Source organism: Phacochoerus africanus, chromosome 6 (assembly GCF_016906955.1).
Source record: "Phacochoerus africanus isolate WHEZ1 chromosome 6, ROS_Pafr_v1, whole genome shotgun sequence".
Classification (NCBI taxonomy): domain Eukaryota; kingdom Metazoa; phylum Chordata; class Mammalia; order Artiodactyla; family Suidae; genus Phacochoerus; species Phacochoerus africanus.
This window is the reverse complement of record NC_062549.1, coordinates 116,951,002-116,973,344: the sequence shown is the minus strand read 5'-3', so window position 1 is coordinate 116,973,344 and position 22,343 is coordinate 116,951,002. Positions and strand designations below refer to the sequence as shown.

At 37.5% G+C, this 22,343-nt stretch overlaps 1 protein-coding gene across 2 annotated transcripts in view; it reads right to left on the bottom strand.

Annotated features, from left to right (window-relative positions):
- The window catches only part of OLFM3 (olfactomedin 3), a 193,591-nt gene that overhangs the window by 6,297 nt on the left and 164,951 nt on the right, over positions 1-22,343 (bottom strand). For both annotated transcript variants that reach the window (XM_047783087.1, XM_047783086.1), the window contains exons 3-4: positions 19,336-19,491; positions 14,258-14,477 (exon numbers count right to left, since the gene is read on the bottom strand). In XM_047783087.1, the coding sequence (XP_047639043.1) occupies positions 14,258-14,477; positions 19,336-19,491 (376 nt within the window). The remainder of the gene's footprint in view (positions 1-14,257; positions 14,478-19,335; positions 19,492-22,343) is intronic.

Sequence of the window (22,343 nt, the reverse complement as noted above, 5' to 3'; positions counted from 1 at the left end):
CAGATTTTTCAGCAGAAAGTTTACAAGCCAGAATGGAGGGGTATTACACATTCAAAATACTAAAAGGAAAAAAGAAAAAAAAATTCCTCTTAACCAAGAATTCTCTACCTAAGGTTATCATTGAGAATCAAAGGAGAGATCAAGAGTTTCCTAGATAAGTAAACTTAAAGGAATACAATGTGTCATCAAAAGTATGAAATGTGTCAAGGGGAGGGTGTGAAATAAAGATTTGAAATATGTTCAAATTTAAGTTGCTGCCAACTTTAAAAAGACAGCTATTATTAAGTTTTATGAGAACCACAATATAATAGAAAAAACAGTAAATACAAAAGAGAAAATGAGAAAGGAACCTAAACATAACACTAAAGAAAACTGCCAGAACACAAGGGAAAAGAAAGACAGAGAGGAACAGAGAGGAACCATGAAAGCAGTCAGAAACTACAAAATGACACCTATCAGTGATTACTTTAAATGTAAATGGACTAAATTTGCCAATCAAAAGACATAGAGTGGCTGAAAGGATAAAAAAACAGCAAGAGACTACAAGAGACTCACTTCCGAAGTAAGGGCACAGACAAAGTGAATGGGTGGAAAAAATATTTCATGCAACAGACAATAAAGAATGCTGGAGTGGTCATTATCGTATTAGACAAAATAGACTTTAAACCAAAAATCTATAGTAAAAGACAGGGGCATTATGTAATGATAAAGAGGTCAGTCCAACAAAACGTAATATTTGTAAATGTAGATAAAACCAAAGGAGGAGCTTCAAGATAATGTGCAAAAACAAGTATCAATTGGCTTAAAGGGGAAAATTGAAAGCAACACAATAGTAGGGAACTTTAACACCCCATTTACCTTAATGGATGGGTCATTCAGACACAAAATAAGGAAACATTGGACTTAAGTGGCACATTAGACCAGATAGAAGTAATAGAAATATCCAAACATTCCATTCAAATTCTAGTAATATTCTCCTTTGAATAGCAGTCATCTGACATTGGACTGAGGCATCAACATCTACCACTTACCTCCCAAAAAACAATACAGGCATTGTGATAATAATGTAAACAAACACTCATGTAAACAAAAACTCACTATAGAATCAGCCTGTGGACCAATTACAGAATACTTAACAGATATTTCTTCTGTGATTATCAAAAAAAAAAAAAACAAAACTATTTCTAACTGTGATAATATAGAAGAAAAGGTAAAATTCACACTGAGAAAAATTAAAAATTGGAAGAAATGAAAAGTGGGAGTATAACTATCTTTGCATTTAAAAATGTGGGTGTTGAGAATTTTCTTAGAGTTGACAAAAATAAATATTTAAATATAAGGGTTGAATTTACAAAGTTGATAAGAAGTGGACTGTGAAGAGTTAGGAAAGCATATCATGAGGAGACAAGAAAGACAGGGGTTTTGGTTAGGTTCTCCATAGCCTCACTTTGCACAGCAAAAAGTCAATAAACAACATCCAAAATTGATTAAAAGAAAAAAAAAAACCCAAATCAAAACAAAACAAAAACAAGGTGGAAAAATCATATTAACCTACCAAAGCCCTAAAATTAAACTTAAATGTGATTGCCTCTGGAGAGCAGAGCTGGAGGAAGAGACGGTTGCTTTTTATTCTAAGTCCTTTTTTTTCCCCCTTAAGCATATAATTTTCTAGCCATGCACATGAAATATTTAATTATAATTTAAAGAGTTAAAATAACTACAAAAAGTTAAAAGAAGACAGTAAATTTAAAAAGCAAAAATCACATTTATATACTGCCTATTGAAAAAATCATTTCTAGGGTTTTTTATTTGCCAGTCTTCCTTGCAGGTCCAGGAAGGAGGTGAAAATTGAAGATGTAAATTGTCTCCAGAATTGGAAGCTGTGAATACTTTGCATTTTAATTTGGTTTCAGTCCTGTGAGGACTAGATTGAAATTGTGTTCTTTAAATTTCCGGCTCTTCAAATTGATAAGGCAGTCTCTCTCGCTCTTTAATTCTTTGAACCTTAAAATATTAGAATCCATACTATGAATTGTAGCATTTATCAGTTACTTCATATAGGTATTAAGAAAAGCTATTAAGTGATAACATTGGTTAGTACATTCGTAGGAGCTGTACTAAAAGATACAGCTTTATCTGTAAAAAGATTATTCATCTTTCAAAGATACTTTTCATGCGATTAGTATGTGATTCAAGTAGAAATGTATGTTTTATTTCAAAATAGTAAGTGATTATGACTTTGGAAAAATATGCTCCTATTGGGTACCTGTTTTCTATGGAAAGAAAAATTAGTCTAAAATTTCTTGAAAAGTATCTTTGAAAGATGAATAATCTTTCATAATCATTTGGAAAAAAGATACATAGAATCTCAGACATCAGTTTAAATTTGTTCTATATAAATCAATGTAATGTCCCAAATATGAAAAAATTAACACAGTGGAATGTTCATCCCCATAAAACTTTATACCCAGAGGAAATGGAAACATGATCAGTAAGAAATTATGATGATGTAGAGGTTTTAAATCAAACTTTAGTTACAAAGTTTGATTTAACATTTTAGATGGACAAATGGTAAGATTAAACCTCTAACTGGGGTTTTAAAACATGCCTTATCAGCAAAATTGGCCCCCTTGACGTAGGCAGCCTCTATTGCTCAAGGACTAGAGCATAGTTTGGAGAAAACAGGAAGACATAAAGCTCATATTTTCCTGTTTTGCATATTTCAGATATTGATTTGCTTTCCGGGTTAAAATGATCCCCTGAATTCAGTTTGTGACTTTAATATGAATTGAGTTGAATGGATTAGTAAAACCGGGCTAAGCACTATCTTTGGGGCTAGGATTCATGCTGTGAATCTTATGAATCAACATTTCCGAAAACCGACACTGCATCGATGGCCTGGAATGCCTTGGCTTCTGTGCTGTTTAGCTCTACCCCAGTGCTGCATACGTATGGCAGAGAGATGCTGCTAAGCCTTACATTGTTTAGACCAGGAGTTAAGACAGAAATTATACCAGAGGTTAAAAGTTTCAGACACCTAAACTAAACATGACATTGCTTTCTTCTTGTAGCAATAGGCTTTCTCTCTGAAATTTGGTAGACGGTAATGTAATTATGATTTAAATGTAAAATAATTTATATTTTTAGCAACCATTTGCTGAGAACTTATGTACCAGGACTGTGCTAAATACTGAGGTTATAGGATGAACAGGGAGAAAAAATAGGTCGTAGCTTCTCAAAGTATCATTGTTTATATACTTATTTGATTTCTTTTCTTCTTTTGAATTAATTGGCAAGGAAAGTTAAGTGAAGAAATTATATCAGACCAACTCTGTGTTGAGAGGAAAAGGATGTAGCATTGAGTTTACTGAATATCTGTTGATATAAAAAATAATAGAAATTTAGCCCCGAGTGTTGAAATATACAATAGCACGTCTTTCATTAAGACAGCATGCTTACAAAACATGAAATTTATGTCGTTTTAAGCCACATTTACTTCTATCATCTAAAAAAACTCCACAAACCATCAAATATAGAGAGAAACAAGCAAATTCAACTATTTTCCCATGTTTTGTTGTCTATAAAAAAATGAAGATGAAAGTTTAGAAAGGATACGTTTAATGAAGTTATATTTCTTATTAGGTTTTGCTGATTTGATCCTGCATATTGTGTCTTAATGGTAATTGTTTCTGTTAAGGAAAGCTACCTCTATTATCTGATAAACCAATTCAAATTTGTAAACTTTAACTCTGGGAGGTTTCAGTGAATGGGTTTTTAAGTTCGATAAAAAACCATTTTCAAAATATGATGTGAAATGTATGTGAGCTCTGGTTGCAAATAAAGGTATTTCATGTGTAGGTTCTGGCCGAGGAAGATCCCATGAGCATTTATGAACTTTATGTTTGATTTTTTTCTGTTTCTTTCTCCGCCTTGTTCCTCCATGTCTGTTGCTCATCAGCTGTGTCCCCTCTGCCCAGTGACTCACAATGTGCAATGCCAGCATTTGACTTCCTGGCACCACCCTGAATTTGACCTGAGTCCACTGCAACTTTTCATCCCAAAGTCACAGCTTTCGAGTAAACCAATTTCTGTAGCATTAATCTAAAATGTACAGTTAAAGTGAAAAATTAATGTCCCAGAGCATTGACAATCTAAAAATAACGTCAGTGTTTATCTTAAACACTGACGTTTCTTAATCTGAAATAATGAGTATATTGAAAAATTTGGACTCCATGGCAATAAACTTGCTTAAAATCCAAAATAGGTCCATTATGCAAATGTCCTTTACTTTACCCTGAGTCATGGGTAATTTCCTTCTACTTTAGATGATCATGGTGAGGTGGCCTACTAGCTAATCAACTCTTACCATCTCTCTTGTTTGATGGGAATAATTGATCTTATTTCTACTTCAGAAAGCACACCATTGGGTACTGGAAGAAGGGAGTTTGGATGTGGTCTTTAACAGGAATATTTCATTCACTCATTTATTCATTTATACATCTGAGTTTTTTTTTGTTTTTTTTTTGTCTTTTTATGGCCACACGTGCAGCATATGGAGGCTCCCAGGCTGGGGGTCGAATTGGAGCTGTAGCCACTGGCCTGCACTAGAGTCAGAGCAATGCGGGATCTGAGCCACATCTGTGACCTACAGCATAGCTCATGGCAACGCCAGATTCTCAACCCACTGAGCAAGGCCAGGGATCAAACCCGCAACCTCATGGTTCCTAGTCAGATTCATTAACCACTGAGCCACGACGGGAACTCCTTATCCATCTAAGATTTAATGAGCATCAAACACTGTTCTTGGTAGTAGAATTGCAATGAGAAAGACATGACACCTCTGTTCTGGTGAAGCTTACATTTTGGTGGGAAGAGACAGAAAATATTTGACTTGTTCAAATAATCGTAGTGTCATTTACTCAGATGAACTGACTAAGGAAGGAATGGGTTTGGAAAGAAAAATCAAGAATTCAGTATGGGTTGTTTTAAGTTGTTCATGACTATTATCCATGCCTTTCGAGATGTAGAGAAGAGAGTGTACAAACCTAGGTAGCAGACCCTCTGAGACACAGTTTTAACCATCTTTGGCAGAATGATAATAGTGAAAAGCAGACCCTTGGGGAGAGGACATACACAAGGCAGAGGACGGTGTCTAGAGCAGGGTTCTGGGACATTACAGTTTTCATAGCTGTCAGCAGAGGAGCCCAGTAAGAAGCTATACGTGGAACAGGAAAAATAGCACAATGTTAAGAAATCCTGAAGAAAATGTTTTAAGAAGGATAAAGTACTGACCTCTGGGAAATACAGATGTGTCTAGAAAAGTCAAAGAAATGACCATGGAACTTGGCAGCAAGATGTCCTTATACAGAATCAAACGAAGAAAATGTTGGCGTTCCCGTTGTGGCTCAGTGGTTAATGAATCCGACTAGGAACATGAGGTTGCGGGTTCGATCCCTGGCCTTGCTCAGTGGGTTAAGGACCTGGCATTGCCGTGAGCTGTGGTGTGGGTTGCAGACGTGGCTCGGATCCCGTGTTGCTGTGGCTCTGGTGTAGGCTGGTGGCTACAGCTCCAATTCGACCCCTAGCCTGGGAACCTCCATATGCTTCATGGGAGTGGCTCAAGAAAAGACAAAGAGACAAAAAAAAAATGTTGAGATCAGAAACTGAGGTGGAGTTGGTTTTGCAAAGACTGTAAGCCAAAGCAGTAGGTGTAAAGGATTATTTCAAAGAAGAAGCAGAGAAATGGGAGTGAAGAAATATTAAGTTATGGGAAGATTTTATCCTCGTGCTGATGTTTCTATTATTGCTTAATAAAGATTTGTTTATCTTTATAAATGATTTAGTAGAGAGGGAAAACCGATGATACGAAAGAAAATAAATAAATGAATTCCACATGTTAGTTTAATCAGTTCATTAACCATGTCTCTATCTTTTTATGGTTTTGTTAATGTTTTTTGCCTTTCTCCTCATCCAAGATTTACCAGAAAGTGTTCTCTGTGTAGTATATTTCATCCAGGTTAGACTCCTGAGGTCAGTATGAGGCGATCTGGATTCTAATCTAAGCCACGACATTAAACCATCATATAATATTGGATGATATGCTTATTCGCCAGGGTGGGGTTTTCTCATCCCTAAGACGGAAGTCCTGAAGCTTATTAACATGTTGTTGTTCTAACTGAGGGGACATGGAATGGAGAGGGGGTCAACAAATAGTTATTCTCCTGGGGAGAAGGCGGTATTACAAACACAGCCCCTCAGGATGAACGCGATCATGGGCATCGTCATTATCTGACCTTGTTCTGGGGAAGCAAACACCAGAAAGGGCTCTCAGTGCTGATTTCTTTCCAGTAGACGTTTCTCTTAGAAATCGTCATTATAATCCTAAGCTAAAATTCATCTTGTCAAATGAAATTAGTAAAATTAAATTTGCAGGAATTTATAAAAACCAGCCACATTTTTAGTTGTAATTTTATGGGACTGTTAAGTAAACACAGGTATTCTCAGATTCTGACAGAGCACAGAAATTATAAAATAAAGTAAAATAAACAATAAATGTCATTCGTATTTCTGGGTTCCCCCAAACTAGCTTTTGTTCAAATATTGTCTTTCTCACTTTACTGTCTCTTTTGATGAGGACAAAGGAAGCCAAACAGAAAGGGTAATTCCCCAAAATGCCTGGAAGACAAATGTTCCTGCAAAAGTGGATGGCAAAGAAGGGAGTTAAAAGTCTTGCTTCATTGATTTCCTCCTGCTGTGCTCTTCTGTCTGCAGTGAGATGCATTAAAATATTAGCATTTTATAATATAGTGCATGGTTCTGTATGTTCAGAAAATATACTGAATGGATAATTGAGAAAAGTAACCATTTTAACATGCTGATGATTTTGAGACATTAATTTTTTGATCAGTTGCAATCCATATTTATAAATAAGTAGGAGGAAAGGATATCATTTGGAATTCAGCAGGAAGATCAGTTGTTTGGATCAATGAAGCATTAAAAACCAGCTGTCTTTTTGTTTATTTCTTTAATATATAATTGTACTTTATAATGTCCTGAACTAACAGCTTCTGGATTTGAATCCTAAGGCCATGCCCATATACATAAATTAAATGGAGCAGCAACTATGTTTATGGCATAATGTTACTTCTTTTTTAAGGCCATTGGAGAATTCATGTAGCAAGTAGATATGGTTTGATCTTTCACGTCTATGAAAGCTACTTAAAATAGTTTGTCTCCACCATACATTTGATAGTAAAATCTGTTTTTATTATTTAATCTTTTATTTTCATGTCTAATCTTACCAACTAAACTGAGGGAAAGGTGGAGATAAGAGTGGAAATAACAGATGCCGTACTGCGTGGTATGGAATGAGTTTCCAGTGGGTGTCTGGTAAATAGAATCAAGAATAATATATGTCTAAATACTTCCATTTTCCAAAATTAACGCAATTTTCAGTCTCAAATTATTTAAAAAAATTGAAACTGCCTCAACTTTTTCTGAGATAAAACTTATTTGATGAACATATCTTTAAGGAGTACCTTGTTTAACATCCAGACTAAGTGGAACAGACTTATGAAATCTCCAATAATTTGGCAATTCATGCTTGCCTCTGAAAACACAGGTTTTATGTCAATAAAAGGCTTATAACTCAGTTGTAGTATAGGAAAAGGTAGGACATACAAAAGAAAGATAATCAATTTACGGTAAAACAGAATATATCAGTTACTCAAAAAATGTGCTAAAATAATTGGAGTTTCAGGGTTCCAGGAAAACGAATCATGACCAAATGCATGGAACTAGAGAAATTGTAATCCACATTGTAATCTGCAATTTTAGGGAGAATGGGACTCTTTGGTAAATAACTCATTTGAAGATTTGAGGAGGTATTCTTGTAAATTTCCCCCATTGTATTTCCAAATTAAATCTCACTCTCCTTCACCCCAGACACACAATTTGACTTTTCTGTTAATTCTTCCTTTCACCGAGATTTTCACTCTCTCTTGCTTTAAGTGCCAAAGATCAGAGTAGAGCCAAACATTAGGTATTTTGGAATGAAATACTGCATTACCATTGAGGAAAGAACAGATGGCAATGAAAACAAAGATGAAAAAGGTTGTGCTTTTTTTTTTTCACCAAAAGATTTCTTTTGTTTTGTAAAATATATGGATGTTTTATATTTGACATATACTGATTTATTTCTTGAAAGCAACAAAGTTTTTTGTTTTGGGTTTTTTTTTTTTTTTTTTTCGTTTGTTTGTCTGTTTTTTTGTTTTAAGGGCTACACCTGAAGCATATGGAGGTTCCCAGGCTAGGAGTTGCAATGCAGGATCTGAGCTGCATCTGCAACCTACACCACAACTCACAGCAATGCCAGATCCTTAAACCCACTGAGCAAGACCAGGGATCTAACCTGTGTCCTTGAGGATGCTAGTCAGATTCAGTTCTGCGGAGCCACAAGGGGAACTCCAAGCTTTTTATTTTAAAAGTAATGTTGGTTCGGGAGTTGCCACTGTGGCTCTGTGGAATATGGATCTGACTAGTATTCATGAGGATGCAGGTTCAGTCCCTGGCCTCGCTCAGTGGGTTAAGGATCTGGAGTTGCCGTGAGCTGTGGTGTAGGTTGCAGATGCTGCTCAGATCCTACGTTGCTGTAACTGGGGAGGCCAGCAGTTGTAACTCTGATTCATCCCCTAGTCTGGGAACTTCCATATGCCAAGGTTGTGGCCCTGAAAAGCAAAAATAATAGTAGTAATAAAAATAATGTTGGTTCTCAGAGATCCTAGAGACACTAATTTTTACCTATGATGTTTCAGATGTTTTATCATAGTCTGTATAGTTTCAATTGGAACAAGACACAGACGGTCCCTGACTCTCAGAGCAGGGACAACTTGTCTATAGGGTAGTAAAGATTAAAAAAAAAAAATGGTAAATTTCTGTAGAATATTTGAAGTGTCATGGGGGAGTGAGGTGGTGGTATGTGGGAGATAGTGCCAGGGGAATTCAACCGCATTAAGGAGCATTCAGAGAAGCCTCCACAGAAAAGTTAGCATCTGGTCTATAAAATGAAAAAGCAAGCTTAAAATTTAGATGGGTTAGGTGGGGAGTGTTCCATGAAATGAGAGAGGAAGTTCAGTGTCCAGGAGTTGAAGAAAGCAAGCACAATTGAGGATCTGAAAAGATTAGAATGACTTTAGCTTAGAGTGAGAGCATGATGAGAATTTGGGAGAAGGGGCCAGAGAATTAGGCAGAATCTATGTCATCAATCAAGACAAACCATGCAAAGCTCTGTAGATTTAATTTTTTTTTTTTTTGTCTTTTTGCTATTTCTTTGGGCCGCTCCTACGGCATATGGAGGTTCCCAGGCTAGGGGTCGAATCAGAGCTGGAGCCACCGGCCTATGCCAGAGCCACAGCAACGCGGGATCTGAGCCGCGTCTGCAACCTATACCACAGCTCACGGCAACGCCGGATCGTTAACCCTCTGAGCAAGGGCAGGGACCGAACCCGCAACCTCATGGTTCTCAGTCGGATTCCTTAACCACTGCGCCACGATGGGAACTCATGTAGATTTAATTTTTAAGGAAAATCACTTCAACAGAGGTGTAACATGATTAGGTTTGCATTTCAAAAAGATTAGTCTAAATACCTAGTGTGGTAAAGAGGCGAAGGGAGGGGAGTGGGTAGGAGGCCATTGCTGTGATCCATCTGAGAGGTGATAGCAGTGCTCTGGATTAGGGTCCTGGAAGTGAAGGTGCAGAAGAGAGATGATTTTGAGCAACTGGTGAGGGAGAGGGTAAGATGTGGTGATTGCATGTGAGTAAAGTCCAAGGAAGAATAAAAAATAACTCTGACTTCCTTCATCCTACAGTAGCTGGGATCTGTTCACTGAGTTAAACTTACTGAGGTGTCCAGGGCATTTCTGTTATTACATACCCAACAAAAGACACTGTCTGGGAAAGAAATCTCAGTCTCTGAACTCATAAGGACTTGGATTTACAGTTGTTGCCTCCAACATGTACCTTTGGCAAATTAATTTAAGCAGTCTGGGCATCTATTTTCCAAAAATGCTAATAATACTATCTGACCCAGAGTTCCTACAAGAATTAGGACTAACACATGTAAAAGCGCTGGCGTAGTTGCCTTTCAAGCAGTAGGCTCTCAGCATTGCCATCTACTTTATGCTTATTGTCTCTACTGTAATCCCAGTTTCTTAACAATAGTGGGACACTGCCTGCTACTCATCTTTACGTTCCCAAATACCTGGTTATATGCCATGCATAGTGGGGAGACAGTAAATATTTGTTCAACGTACAAATAAGACTATCACCACATAGATAATTTGGTTTAAGCATGATAAAGACAGTAACCCAAGTTGAGATCACTTTTTTTTTGTCTTTTTTGTCTCTTTTTGTTGTTGTTGTTGTTGCTATTTCTTGGGCCGCTCCCGCGGCATATGGAGGTTCCCAGGCTAGGGGTTGAATCAGAGCTGGAGCCACCGGCCTATGCCAGAGCCACAGCAACGCGGGATCTGAGCCGCGTCTGCAACCTATACCACAGCTCACGGCAACGCCGGATCGTTAACCCTCTGAGCAAGGGCAGGGACCGAACCCCCAACCTCATGGTTCCTAGTCGGATTCGTTAACCACTGCGCCACGACGGGAACTCCGAGTCACTTTTGAGTGCTACTGTTACTTTCGTTAAACATAAAGGCTCAAAACTGTTTCTGTTAATGGAAAGATACATCATGTACTTCATTAGATGGCACCAAATGATTCCCCTAAAATAGAACTAGGATGAGAAAGTAGGGGTGTGTGGGGGAGCTTAGAAGACTGGAAAGCTGAAGCCTTATTACAATCTACACTAAATATTGGTGATCTCAGGGGGTGTGCAAGAGCTTTAAATGTGCTTCCAGTCAAATTCTCAAATGCATATAATTATATTTTGCATGTCTAGGAATGTGGCATGACTTAATTAAGCACAGGGGACTTTATTCAATCTCTCAAAGGAGAAAATCAAGCACTTAGGAAAGAGCATTTCTGTAACTCATTCAGGCTACTAGGCTGCATTGCTGTTGAAGCATTTTTTCTTCCTAATTTTTATTTTCTCCAAAACTTTAATTCCCTAGTAGAAATAAACTGAATGGTGCCCTAGTGGTCTCAGTGACTGTTGATTCCTTCAGCACCTTATTAAACTTTGCAGGAAATGGCACTAGTTTGTTTTTTTAGTATCTTAAAATTCATGTGATGTCCACTGTGACATTTTTCCCAAAAGCAAATCTACTGAAAAGGTAAGTGGAAATGTATTCATCATGGCTGCATTTTTATTTTCTTTCCCCAATCCCGTTTTTACCCTCTGCTAATTGGCTGTGTATTGAGAGGTTTTTGTGAAGAATGGAGATGCCATTGATGGATGAGCCTTTTCGCTCCTGTGACTGTATTCCTGATATCATAATTATCCAATATCCTGCTCTAGAGCTGATCAGTGTAGCAACTGGAATTTAGATGTTTTTAGAACATTGTACCCTAATATTTTTTTTCCTCTACATTTCCTGTGAATGGCCTGAATGCTATTTAATATCTGTTTTCTGCTTCTGTGTGTTCTGATATTTTGATATTCAGGCAGTTATTTATGTGATACTTCTAGGCATGGAGTTAAAAGGTTCACAGAGATAACTTGATCCAACTGGTACCAATTTCCAGGAAGTATAAAAAGTAAGTAAAGTGTTAAGTTAATAATTTAGTGCCACACAAAATTATACATTTGTGTTTTCTTCTAAAAATATATGTATCTTATCAAAGACCTCCTTTCAAATTGGAGTGATTCTTTTTTTAATGAAAAATGTGAAAATTTAGGGTTTTTTTGTAGGAACCATGTGGCTTTATATTTCATAGGATTAGGGCCGTCTGTCTCTACCTGGACATGTTTCATGTTTTCTACCTTGTTTTTAAAGGTTGTGGTCTAGCCGAAATATATCTGCTCTGCTCAGGAGAGTCTCAGTGAATGGTTTTGATTGACATAAACATGGCTTGATGGAGACAAGTACCCAGTTCTTGGCACAAAAGCATAAATGAGTTAGAGTCATTGCTTGTGGCACTGGCCTCTCTACTAAGGAATAGGGATCTGAGGGCTGCTAATAATCTAAGGAGTTTATGATGTGAGAGTTAGCAGTAAACTGCACAACTTGAATTATAAAAGCAAAGTATATAAAGGAGTTTTTAAGTGCTCTGTCAAATAAATGACTTTTCCCTCGTTGGTCTTAATCAGTTCTCTGCCATCCTGACTCAAATAAGTGGCTAAAAGAGATCATTTTAGGGGGCAAGTAAAAGTTCTCTGCTACTTGTTGAAATACCTAATATTTCTTCTGTTGAAAGTTTAGACATCATTACTATGCCTGCTTATAGAACTAATTTATTCAGCAGATATTTTTGAGTAACTTTTCTTAGTTTTCTAGGAATCGGGAGATTCCTAGACAATATCATAGACATTGTTCTTGTGGAACAAAAGTCTGGCAAAAGAGACATCTAATTCCCCACAAAATGATAATGAAGCATGAAAAGTCCAACCATTGGTGAGGTATCAAGGTTCTTGAGCACCTAGCAGAGATGTAGAGGATACATAGGGATAGGCAATGACGATTCTGGCAAAATATGATGTTTAAATTGAGGCCTGAAAAAGGAGTGGCAGTTTGTCACATGTGGCAGGTGAAAGTGTATTTAATGATGAAGAAAGGATCCACAGGAAAGGGTGTTTCAGGAGGAGGAAAAAACAGCATCTCACCATGGGCCCAGGGTTAGAGTGTAGAGCACAAGTGATGGCGACATAGTGTATGTGGGGAGAAATGGCAGGACCTAAGATGAGCGATGAAGGGGGTGCTACATATGAAGGACCTCCTGAGCCATGGACTGTATCCTAGGACATAAGGGATTCATAAGAGATTTTAAACGGAGGAAGCAAATTTCAGATTTGTACTTAAAAAAATCCCGTTAGCAATCATGTGGACAATGGGTGGAAAAGAGCAAGTCATAGAATCTGCTGGAATTATGATTTTTAGTAGACCAGCTATAGATGAAAAAGTATGGACCTTGCATGAAGAGAAAGAAGGAGCTGAGGATTGCTGCACATGTGTTTAGCTTTAGGGGTTTATGCTATTGCCTTCTGATTAATTTTGTCGGAATCTCTTGGAAATCCTGAGATGGCTGCAGTGCGCCCTCTGATGTGGTGATTCCTACTTTGTTTTGAGGTTGTGGGTTACTGACTATGACATATTGTATTTTAGCTGTCTTTTGTTATCATTTGAATTGCATCTGTAAAATAAGTAGATTTTGGCATATTCTTGTAAGTCATCCAAATTTTAAGTATATATATTTATTTTCTGAATGTTTCTTGACTAGGAATTCTTTTTTTTTTCTTTCAAATTCTTTACTGCTCTTCCCAGTTTATTTCCTATTCCAGAAAAATTTTTCTTTATCTTGAAAGAACACTTTTCTATGGTTATTAAACACCCCCATCCCCCCAAACCCCATTATGTCACATTATGTCAACAACTAAAATACTATTCCTAAATGGACTTAAAACTCATTGTTATTCATTTCATGAATGCTTACTTTACATTTAGTTAAAAACTAGCTCCATGATGCCTTCAGCTGAATAATTAACTTATGGATGCAATGGAAACATGTGTAAACTCAGACCAGGCTGAACCACACACATTTTAGGAGTCAAGAATTAGAGTCCATGACCACATCACATGCTTGGCCCCCCTGGAAAGTGGCAAATATCTACTTGAATAAGTGCCTCCTTCTTATTTCTTGAGTAGAGCAGAGCAGCTGATGGCAGCTTTGCATCGCAGAGGAATTGTTCTGGTTTCCTTTAACTTTGCTGTTTCACACTGAGTCCCAGTAACCTTCTCTTGAGTCTCCTCCACTACCCTGGCCAAACAGCAATTGACCTTCCCCTATCGCTTGTCTGAAATGAAGCACATCCCCATTAGTATAGCCAATAGAATAGCTGTATTTTCCAGATCTCTTATTTCAAGCCACCAAATGGCAACAGGGTGCCCTGAAAATTAGGCAACTGCTAATTAAATAACACTGAATAACCAGGCATGCTTAAACCATTAAGGAACACTTTATACTTAGAAAGCAAGTGCTAGTTTCCCCATAGTAAAGAATTTACGACAATTTGCAAAATGTAAGAATGCCGTTGTCGTTGAAAATACTGAACAGCACAACTTAGACAAATGGAATTGTTCTACTCACTCAGCTTTTTCATGCAGTCCCGAAGTCTGGTTTCCAGGCTAAGCACCCTTTGATGTAGTTCCTCATAGTCATAGGCACCGATTTCCTCCTGAATTCCAGTGAGGACGGCAGATAGATTCCGGATTTCCTCCTTGAACTGGGTGATTAACTTGGCATCTGTTTTGTACTGTTCCAGCACAGGAATCAGGGGTAGGAGCTCGTCCATCTTCTCTTTTAACTCCTGTGAAAAGCAGCCAGTTGTTCCGAGAATCATTTAAATGGATCAAGCAGCTGCATTCTTTTTCCTGTGATACTCGGGGGAGATTATTAAGACAGATGCACAATTCCTTATTGATTTTTGATTGAAATTGGGTATTTTGTGAGCATGGCCACATGATCATTAGTAGTAAATCCACTTATCTCTGCTTCCCAATGCAAGAACCTCTCTTTAAGTGATTTCTTGCTTCCCTATGAACCAAACTGATCCTTATAAAACATTCTATGGCAGCACTTAGGGGTTTATGTATTATCTCGCTTTCTGGTAACATTTTATGATGTGAACAATGCATTATGTGGTTAGGGTCCATCTTTTAATTAGGAATTTTTAGACATAGGTCAAATATCCTGTTTAGTCAAGTCCAATTATCCATTAACTAATTATCAATCATATAGGGGGTACTCACAGGAAATTTTGGATCCCGGAACAGCTTTTCCCTAACAGAGTTTTTCAATTTTGGGTTTCTACCCCTCTGTCCTTCCACTCCTCCTTCTTTTAATATCCATCTTAGCATCAATAGAAAGGTGAGTATAGCAAGTATAACAAATCAGGCAAAGCTTTTCAAAACTCAAAGAAATGTATGTTGCTGTTTACTATTTTGAATTATTACTCATACTCTTGACTTCATTTACCTTAGCATAGATAATTTAGAGCTTTTGATGTAAGACAGAGTTGCTTACCCATGTGGTGAATTAACCGTTTCAGTGACTAAGTTTCTCATCATTTATGTAATAAGCCCGTTGCACAGAGTTGTTTGAACCTGAAACAGTGATTTTTGTCTCAAGAATAAGAAGTGTACTCCTCACTCCTGTCTTGGAACTGAGCCACACCTGAGTTTCACTTTCAGTTTTTAGACATGTCACCTTTTTTCTCCTTTAACTTAATGGTGGTCAGTGAAAATATTTCATGCGTTTGATTCAGTTGTGAGTTTATTGCACATGATCTCGTTTGTGGAAAGAGCTCTCACTGCTATGATTGTTTGAGAATAATCCATAGATACTGTCAGAAACCATGCATTATATTAACCAATTTAAGGAACCTAAAATTACATTTTAAAATTACATTTGGAATATGGGATTACTATCAGTGCATTAAAATAGCAGAAGCTTCCATTGCCACTCTGATTTATGGGCTTGTGTTTCTTGTGGGGAAATCTCCTCTTGCTCTGTAAGGTCAGAATTCTTTGAATTTGTCTTTATGTTTCTGTTGAGTAGGAGGGGATAGTCTTAATAAGGAGAAAGATTCATAAATATCATAGTCAAAAGGCAGAATTGCAGAGCTTTGCTCATTTTAGTGGCTAATTTTGATGAGAGTTCTTTTGTTACCATTTGCTGCATATTATAGCAACTGTTAAAATGAAGAGTTTATTATATTCTACTATAGGAATATTGAAAAGAGAGCAATTCTGTGTCACAATTTTGGTGGTGTTTTATTTCCCCTGAGCTAAAATATATTTTAGTTTTGAGTATTTTCAGAAATTTATAATTAGATTATTAGCCACTTAAAAACTCTGGACATTTGTCAGAGAGCAGTGGAAAGTCTAACTAATGTACATATCAAATATTTAAAAGATTAAAGTAAATAACACACATCTGTGTTTACTAATCCTTTGTAGAAATTCACTTTCTATGATGATATAGCTTTTTTTTTTTTTTTTTTTTAGGGCCACATCCATGGCATATGAAAGTTCCCAGGCTAGGGGTCGAATCAGAGCTACAGCTGCTGACCTACACTGCAGCCACAGCAAGGCCAGATCTGAGCCACCTCTGCCTACACCACAGCTCACGGCAATGTTGGATCCCCAACCCACTGAGTGAGGCCAGGTATCGAACCCGCATCTTTATAGATGCTAGTCAGACTCGTTTCCCCTGTGCCACAACGGGGACTCCATCTGTGATATTGCTTTTACAGTAAAGAGTAAGCTCGACTATCTTACCCAATCAGGATCTTTGCATTTAAGAATTACAATTTCAAGTATAATTAGTACAAGCTTTTCATCATAGGAATATAGAAGACACGACCTACTTAGTGTTTTTCATACACTGAAAATGGCATACCAGAGGAGGACTTTCTTCCAATTTCTACCACTCGGTATTCTTCAGTGTTAACCTTACCTTTGGAATGTTCCATTTCATCTTCTCAGATATGGCACCTCAGCAGCTAGAGCAAAACCCTATTCATGGTAGGATTTGGTGAATAAATACATTCAAGAAGCATGTATTGAACATTTAATTATTATTATTATTAAATTTAATTCAGAGAGCTATATGCTACTTGGAGAGGAAATGTAACCTTGGTATTAGGAGACTTAATTTAGGAGCTGAACTTTGTAGTGCTGATATGTATTAAATATATGACCCTGGACATATTGCTCATCTTCTTTGTACATCAGTTTCTTCATCTGAATAATGGGGATAAACATAGTGTCTACCTTGTAGGATTGTTGTAAGAATTAAATTAGTTAATATATAATAGATTTAAAGTGCTTGAAATTGTGTATTGAATTGGTATAATTCTTCAGAAAAATAATGTTATTATCTTTATTGCTATTTGGATTTTGACGTACAAGTTCAGCATCTACTTGAATTACTTGAATTAGGAAAATCATAATCATTCTATCCTGTGATACGGCATGCAAATTAAGTTTTCTGATTGACAGCCTGCCTGCTGGTAGGCAAACTAACTTAGAGACAGTTGTCTCTTTTTTTTGCTCTCAGCCTGGCATCTCTTTGTTTCTTTGTTTCCTGTCTTCCCCCAAGTGTTCTCCTCGATGGACATGCGTCATCATGTGTCACCATCTCTGCCAACCTGGCACCTGCAAGCTGTCCCTTGGCATCACACAGTTCTGCATTGTCCTTCTGAGTTGGAATGATTTTCTCCCTGAGCCAGACACCCGAGCTTCTCTCCTCCTGTCCCTCTTCCTTTCTGGGAATGCTCCCTATGCGTCGTAAGTGCCTGCTTATCATTTCCTACTTTGTTGCTGGCCTCAGCATCAGGCTTACTGCATTGCTCTGTGGCCTGCATCCTAACCTTGAATATTGAAAATGCTTATTGAAAATATTTTGGTTTCCTTGATCTCCTCTGTAATTTAGTATTTTCTGGGGAGGAAAGTAGGCACAAGTCCAAAATTAATTTCTTGAATATTGCCAAGTCTTATAACTCTTCCCCTGAACTTCTCTAAACAAAATTAATAACTCTTCCCTTTGTGCCCTTAAATAATGTTTATGCCTCTCTTTATTGTCAGTTTGATCTGCCTGTTTGTTAACCGTCTTTCATAGAAGAGAGATTATGTATTATATACCCAACAGAGGGCCCAGCACTGCCTTGCACACAGTATGTGTTCCATAAATATTGGTTAAAATTAATTCATTTTCTTTTAGCCTTATACTCGTCTATGTTTACCATTCCCCCATAAATTCCCTATTCTTCCAGTTTACTCATTCTTTCATTTCCAATAATCTTAAATTTTTTTTTTCTTTTTTAGGGTCACACCCACGGCATATGGAGGTTCCTGCAGTTGAATCGAAGCTGCAGCTGCTGGCCTACAGCACAGCCACAGCAACGTGGGATCCAAGCTGTGTCTGTGACCTACACCACAGCTTACAGCAACACCGGATCCCCAACCTGCTGAGTGAGGCCAGGGCTCAAACCCGTATCCTCCTGAATACTTGTCTCATTCATTTCCACTGTGCCGCAACAAGGACTCCCTCACCTCCAATAACTTTTAGATTTATTTTTATCTTCTAGGCCTTGCTCTAATTTGTTAAAATTTCTTAACCTCCTGGCTTTGCTTGCTTTTCTTTACAGTTTAACCTCATGATTCATCATGTTGGCGCCCTCTCTTGTCAACGCCCTCAACTTTCTTACCTTTTTATTCTTCTGTGTGCCTTTCTGGTAAAACTTTAACACTGGTTCAGTGAAAGACTATTTTTTTACACTTCTCATGAGCACCACTGAAGAATACTACAAAACCATGGTAATTTCTGCCACATTAAATTGTGTCATGTAGACACCCTGTTTCATGTCCCTCACTGGCTCCTGTCAATCACAGTTATGTGTGGAAAGCCCTTCTGTGTTTGACCAAGAGCTTGGATTCAGGCCCACTCCCTCACCGTCAGCGGTGAATCGCATGAATCTCACTTCCTAATTGGCAAGGAAAGCAGATTCATGAAGTTCATAAAGTCATAGTACGTTTTTTAAGCTACATGCTATGCCTTTTTAAGGCAGACTGTTTATTTAGAATAGAGACTCAAATGACATTATCATAGATTTTAATCTATGGCAGTGTCATACAGAGTTAACAAAAATCCACAAAGCCTGCTTAAAAGCTCTGTTTCTCCATTTTTTACTGTTTCTGGATAATTGCCAATAAACAGCCTAAAGTCTAAAAAAAATACTCTTTGGTATCAAATTACGAAACAACCCTCTTTGATGTGCTATTAATAATGGCACTGTTGCCTCTTTTAATAATTTATATTCTCTGTTTTTCTCTTTATGTTAGCATAAAATCATCAGAAAAACTTTGATAAACCTAATTATTAATTTTCCTAGATTTCTTATTGTCATACTTATTGAAATGACTTTAAATATATCCAGAGTCTCCACCTAGCTTGCGTAGGGTGAGGCTCTTTTTAAAGCAAGTCTTCTGTGCATTCCTGCCAGCTAACGGTCAGTTTCAGTGGAGAGTTGATTGCCATCCCCAGTGGGCTTTAACCTTTCATGTATAGGCCAATGCACAGTCCTTTCTAGCTGAGTGCCATAGTGGCTGTCCATCGTACTCCGTGTCTCATTGGATTGACGATATTGCTGAAGTCAAACCTACTTGAAAATGCTTGGTCATTAGTGTCTTCCGGTCATCTTCAATCTGACGAAACTTGGCCTTCAGACCTTTCATTTGGGTTTCCATTTTTAGAACATATTGGAAATCTCTCTGAGTTCTCAAGTTTAAGACTTCAATAGACTGGGACATGTTCTGAACCTGTTGAACAAGAACATTGGCTGTGCATTATTATCTGTTTACTGATATATGCAGTCACTGCAGAAGTAGCAAAAATGCCATTAACATTCACAGCTGGAAGTGCCACAGCCATAATTGCATTTCTACAGGACAACTTTCAGAAGGACAATTCTTCATGGTAAACATTCAAAACATTTAGCAAGAGAAAGTTATACCTGGGCAAGAAATAATGGAATAACGTTCTGGTGTTAGAAATGCCTGAATGTAAGTAAGAATTTAATATATCAGAAAAATAAACTTAAAAAAAATAGACTATTCATTCCAGAGCTTTGTCAGCTTATAATGGTTCTATCTGTTAAATGTTAAAATAAGTTGTTTCTCTAAGTATAACTCTGAGGTCTCCAAGGTCTGGGAGGCTTGGCAATTGCGGGTGGTAGTGAAGTCACCAGCAGATATAGAGTGCATTCCATCCAGTACAGTTAATTCAGGCTGCATCCGAAGTTCCCCCACGGGTCAGACTGCTTTGTGCCAGGTGAGGGGTGGTAGCATCGGGCTACCTCCTCTGGGAGAGTCTACTGTTTAAGAGACCTAGAAAATGGTCACCATATCAAGTGTTTGGTAGATAGGCAATAAACCTATATTAAGGTGATGGCACCAGGCTCTTAGAAGTGGAAAATAGGTGACCTATAAACCATGTTGAGGTGGGGAAAGACAGCCTTCTCTAATTGGTATAGCAGCAAAATCCAGAAAACTGAAAGCCTCTAATGGAAGAGCAGTTAAATGAGCTGAGGAATGGAATATGAATAAAATAAAGAATGAGACAGATCTCTATACTTTGGTACTCACAGTGTTGTCTAAAGAGCAACAACTTTAGCGTCACCTGGGAGCTGGTGAGCAATGCGGAATCTTGGGGCCCCCGCACAGAGCTATTGAATCAGAACGTTTACTTTAGCAAGATCTGTAAGTGATTCCTATGTTTATGCATTTTGAGAAACACTGTTCAACATGGAGGGATTTCCATAAGAAAAGTGAGAAAAGCAAATGTAAAGATCTTTCTATAATTTTATCCTTTTATTCTCAAATACTTTTTTCTCTCTCCAAACAAATCATCCCTTTCTCATTTGTAACTCATAAGTTTTACAATAAAAATAACTCTTTATGTGTTACAAAATAATACATGTTTATTTAAAAATATATGGAATAACACATGAAATATATGAAGTAAAACTCACCTGAATCCCACCATTTTTTGAGCTCATGCTTTCATGTATTCATTTATGCATATATAAATATAATTTTATGCAGGCAGATTTATATGCAGTATTTACCAGAGAGCTCTTTCTACAGTATTTATTTTGCTACTTCTCTTCTCACCCACACATCACCCCCACCAGAAAACTAATATTAACGACCTATTATATATTCTTCTTCTTCCCTTTTTTTTCTTTTTTTTTTGTCTTTTTAGGGCTGCACCCAAGTCATATGGAGGTTCCCAGGCTAGGGGTTGAATTGGAGCTGTAGCCGCCAGCCTACACCACAGGATAGCAACACCAGATTTGAGCTGTGTCTGTGACCTATACCACAGCTCACAGCAACACCGGATCCTTAACCCACTGAATAAGGCCAGGGATTGAACCTGTGTCCTCATGGATTCTAGTCAGATTCATTTCCATTGAGCCACAACAGGAACTCTTTATGTATTTTTCTAATCCTTCCATATCTCCATGTTTTTTTGCTTATATACTCCATTTTATCTTAGATATGTGCACGTTCATGTGTGTGTGTATGTGAAAGAGACAGAGACAGAAGGAGGTGGAGAGAGGGAGGGTTAAGCCATTTATGTTAAAGAAACTGTCTACACATTTAAATATTACATTTGAAGATACTCATCACTGGCCAGTGTTCTCCTAGGACTTCTGTATATTTAGGCAGAGTCCATACAGTTAGAAAATGATAGTTAAGTGAGATATTCTGGATAAAATTAAAACAGGCTCTCTTTTATTTTGCCTCTAATTTACCCTGTCAAGTTAATTTTCAACTTTGTGTTATAGGCAAATGCACCGAGAGAATTTTTGCTGACACTTGATGGTGACCTTCACTATTGCCGAATCATATAATTAATTGTAAGAGCTACATTTGGGGTGATCATTAGAGATGGAGCTGTCTAACTGGACAGGATGGTTCTGGGCTGCCTTTTGCTTTTCCTGATGGCTGTACCTAGAACTGTTTAGTTTCCCTGTGGTTATGGAGACCCACTGAGAATCAGTTTCCTAATGACGCTTGAGACTGGATCCCCGAGGTTGTACTTGTAGGAAGGAGGTGCATTTGCTGTGGTTCCTCTTTTAGTCTCCTTGTCTCTGACATTCTGCCATTCAGCTTTCTATACATGTTCCTATGTAGATTCTCTCTGCATAGTGTGGCAAGCTCATGATCCCCCTTCACTGATCATTTTTTGAACTTTTTATTTATCTCGGTTGTTTGTATAAGTAAAATGAGGCCTTTCTGAACTTAAATATAAATTAACTTCGATTTTTGCTTTCATTTATAATTAGTGTGGAGGCTACCTCAAAAAAAAAAAAAAAAGCTCTATGGTTCAATATGTTTGGATAGCCATGGAGTTAACAAAAATAGAGATTTCTTTACTGTAGATTTTCATAGAACCTTTAGTGTTAAACTGTGTGATGGGAATCTTCACGAATGAAGTGTCATGTACCCATGTTTCTTAAAGTTATTTTGTTGAGAGGATGTCACCAGCATCCTAGTCCAAAAAATCACACTTCAGGGAATATTGACCTGGGCCATGCAAGACTGTACAGAGAAGCTACCTGATTAATAGACATATTTTTTTTTAAGTGAAAAATTTTAGTTTGGAC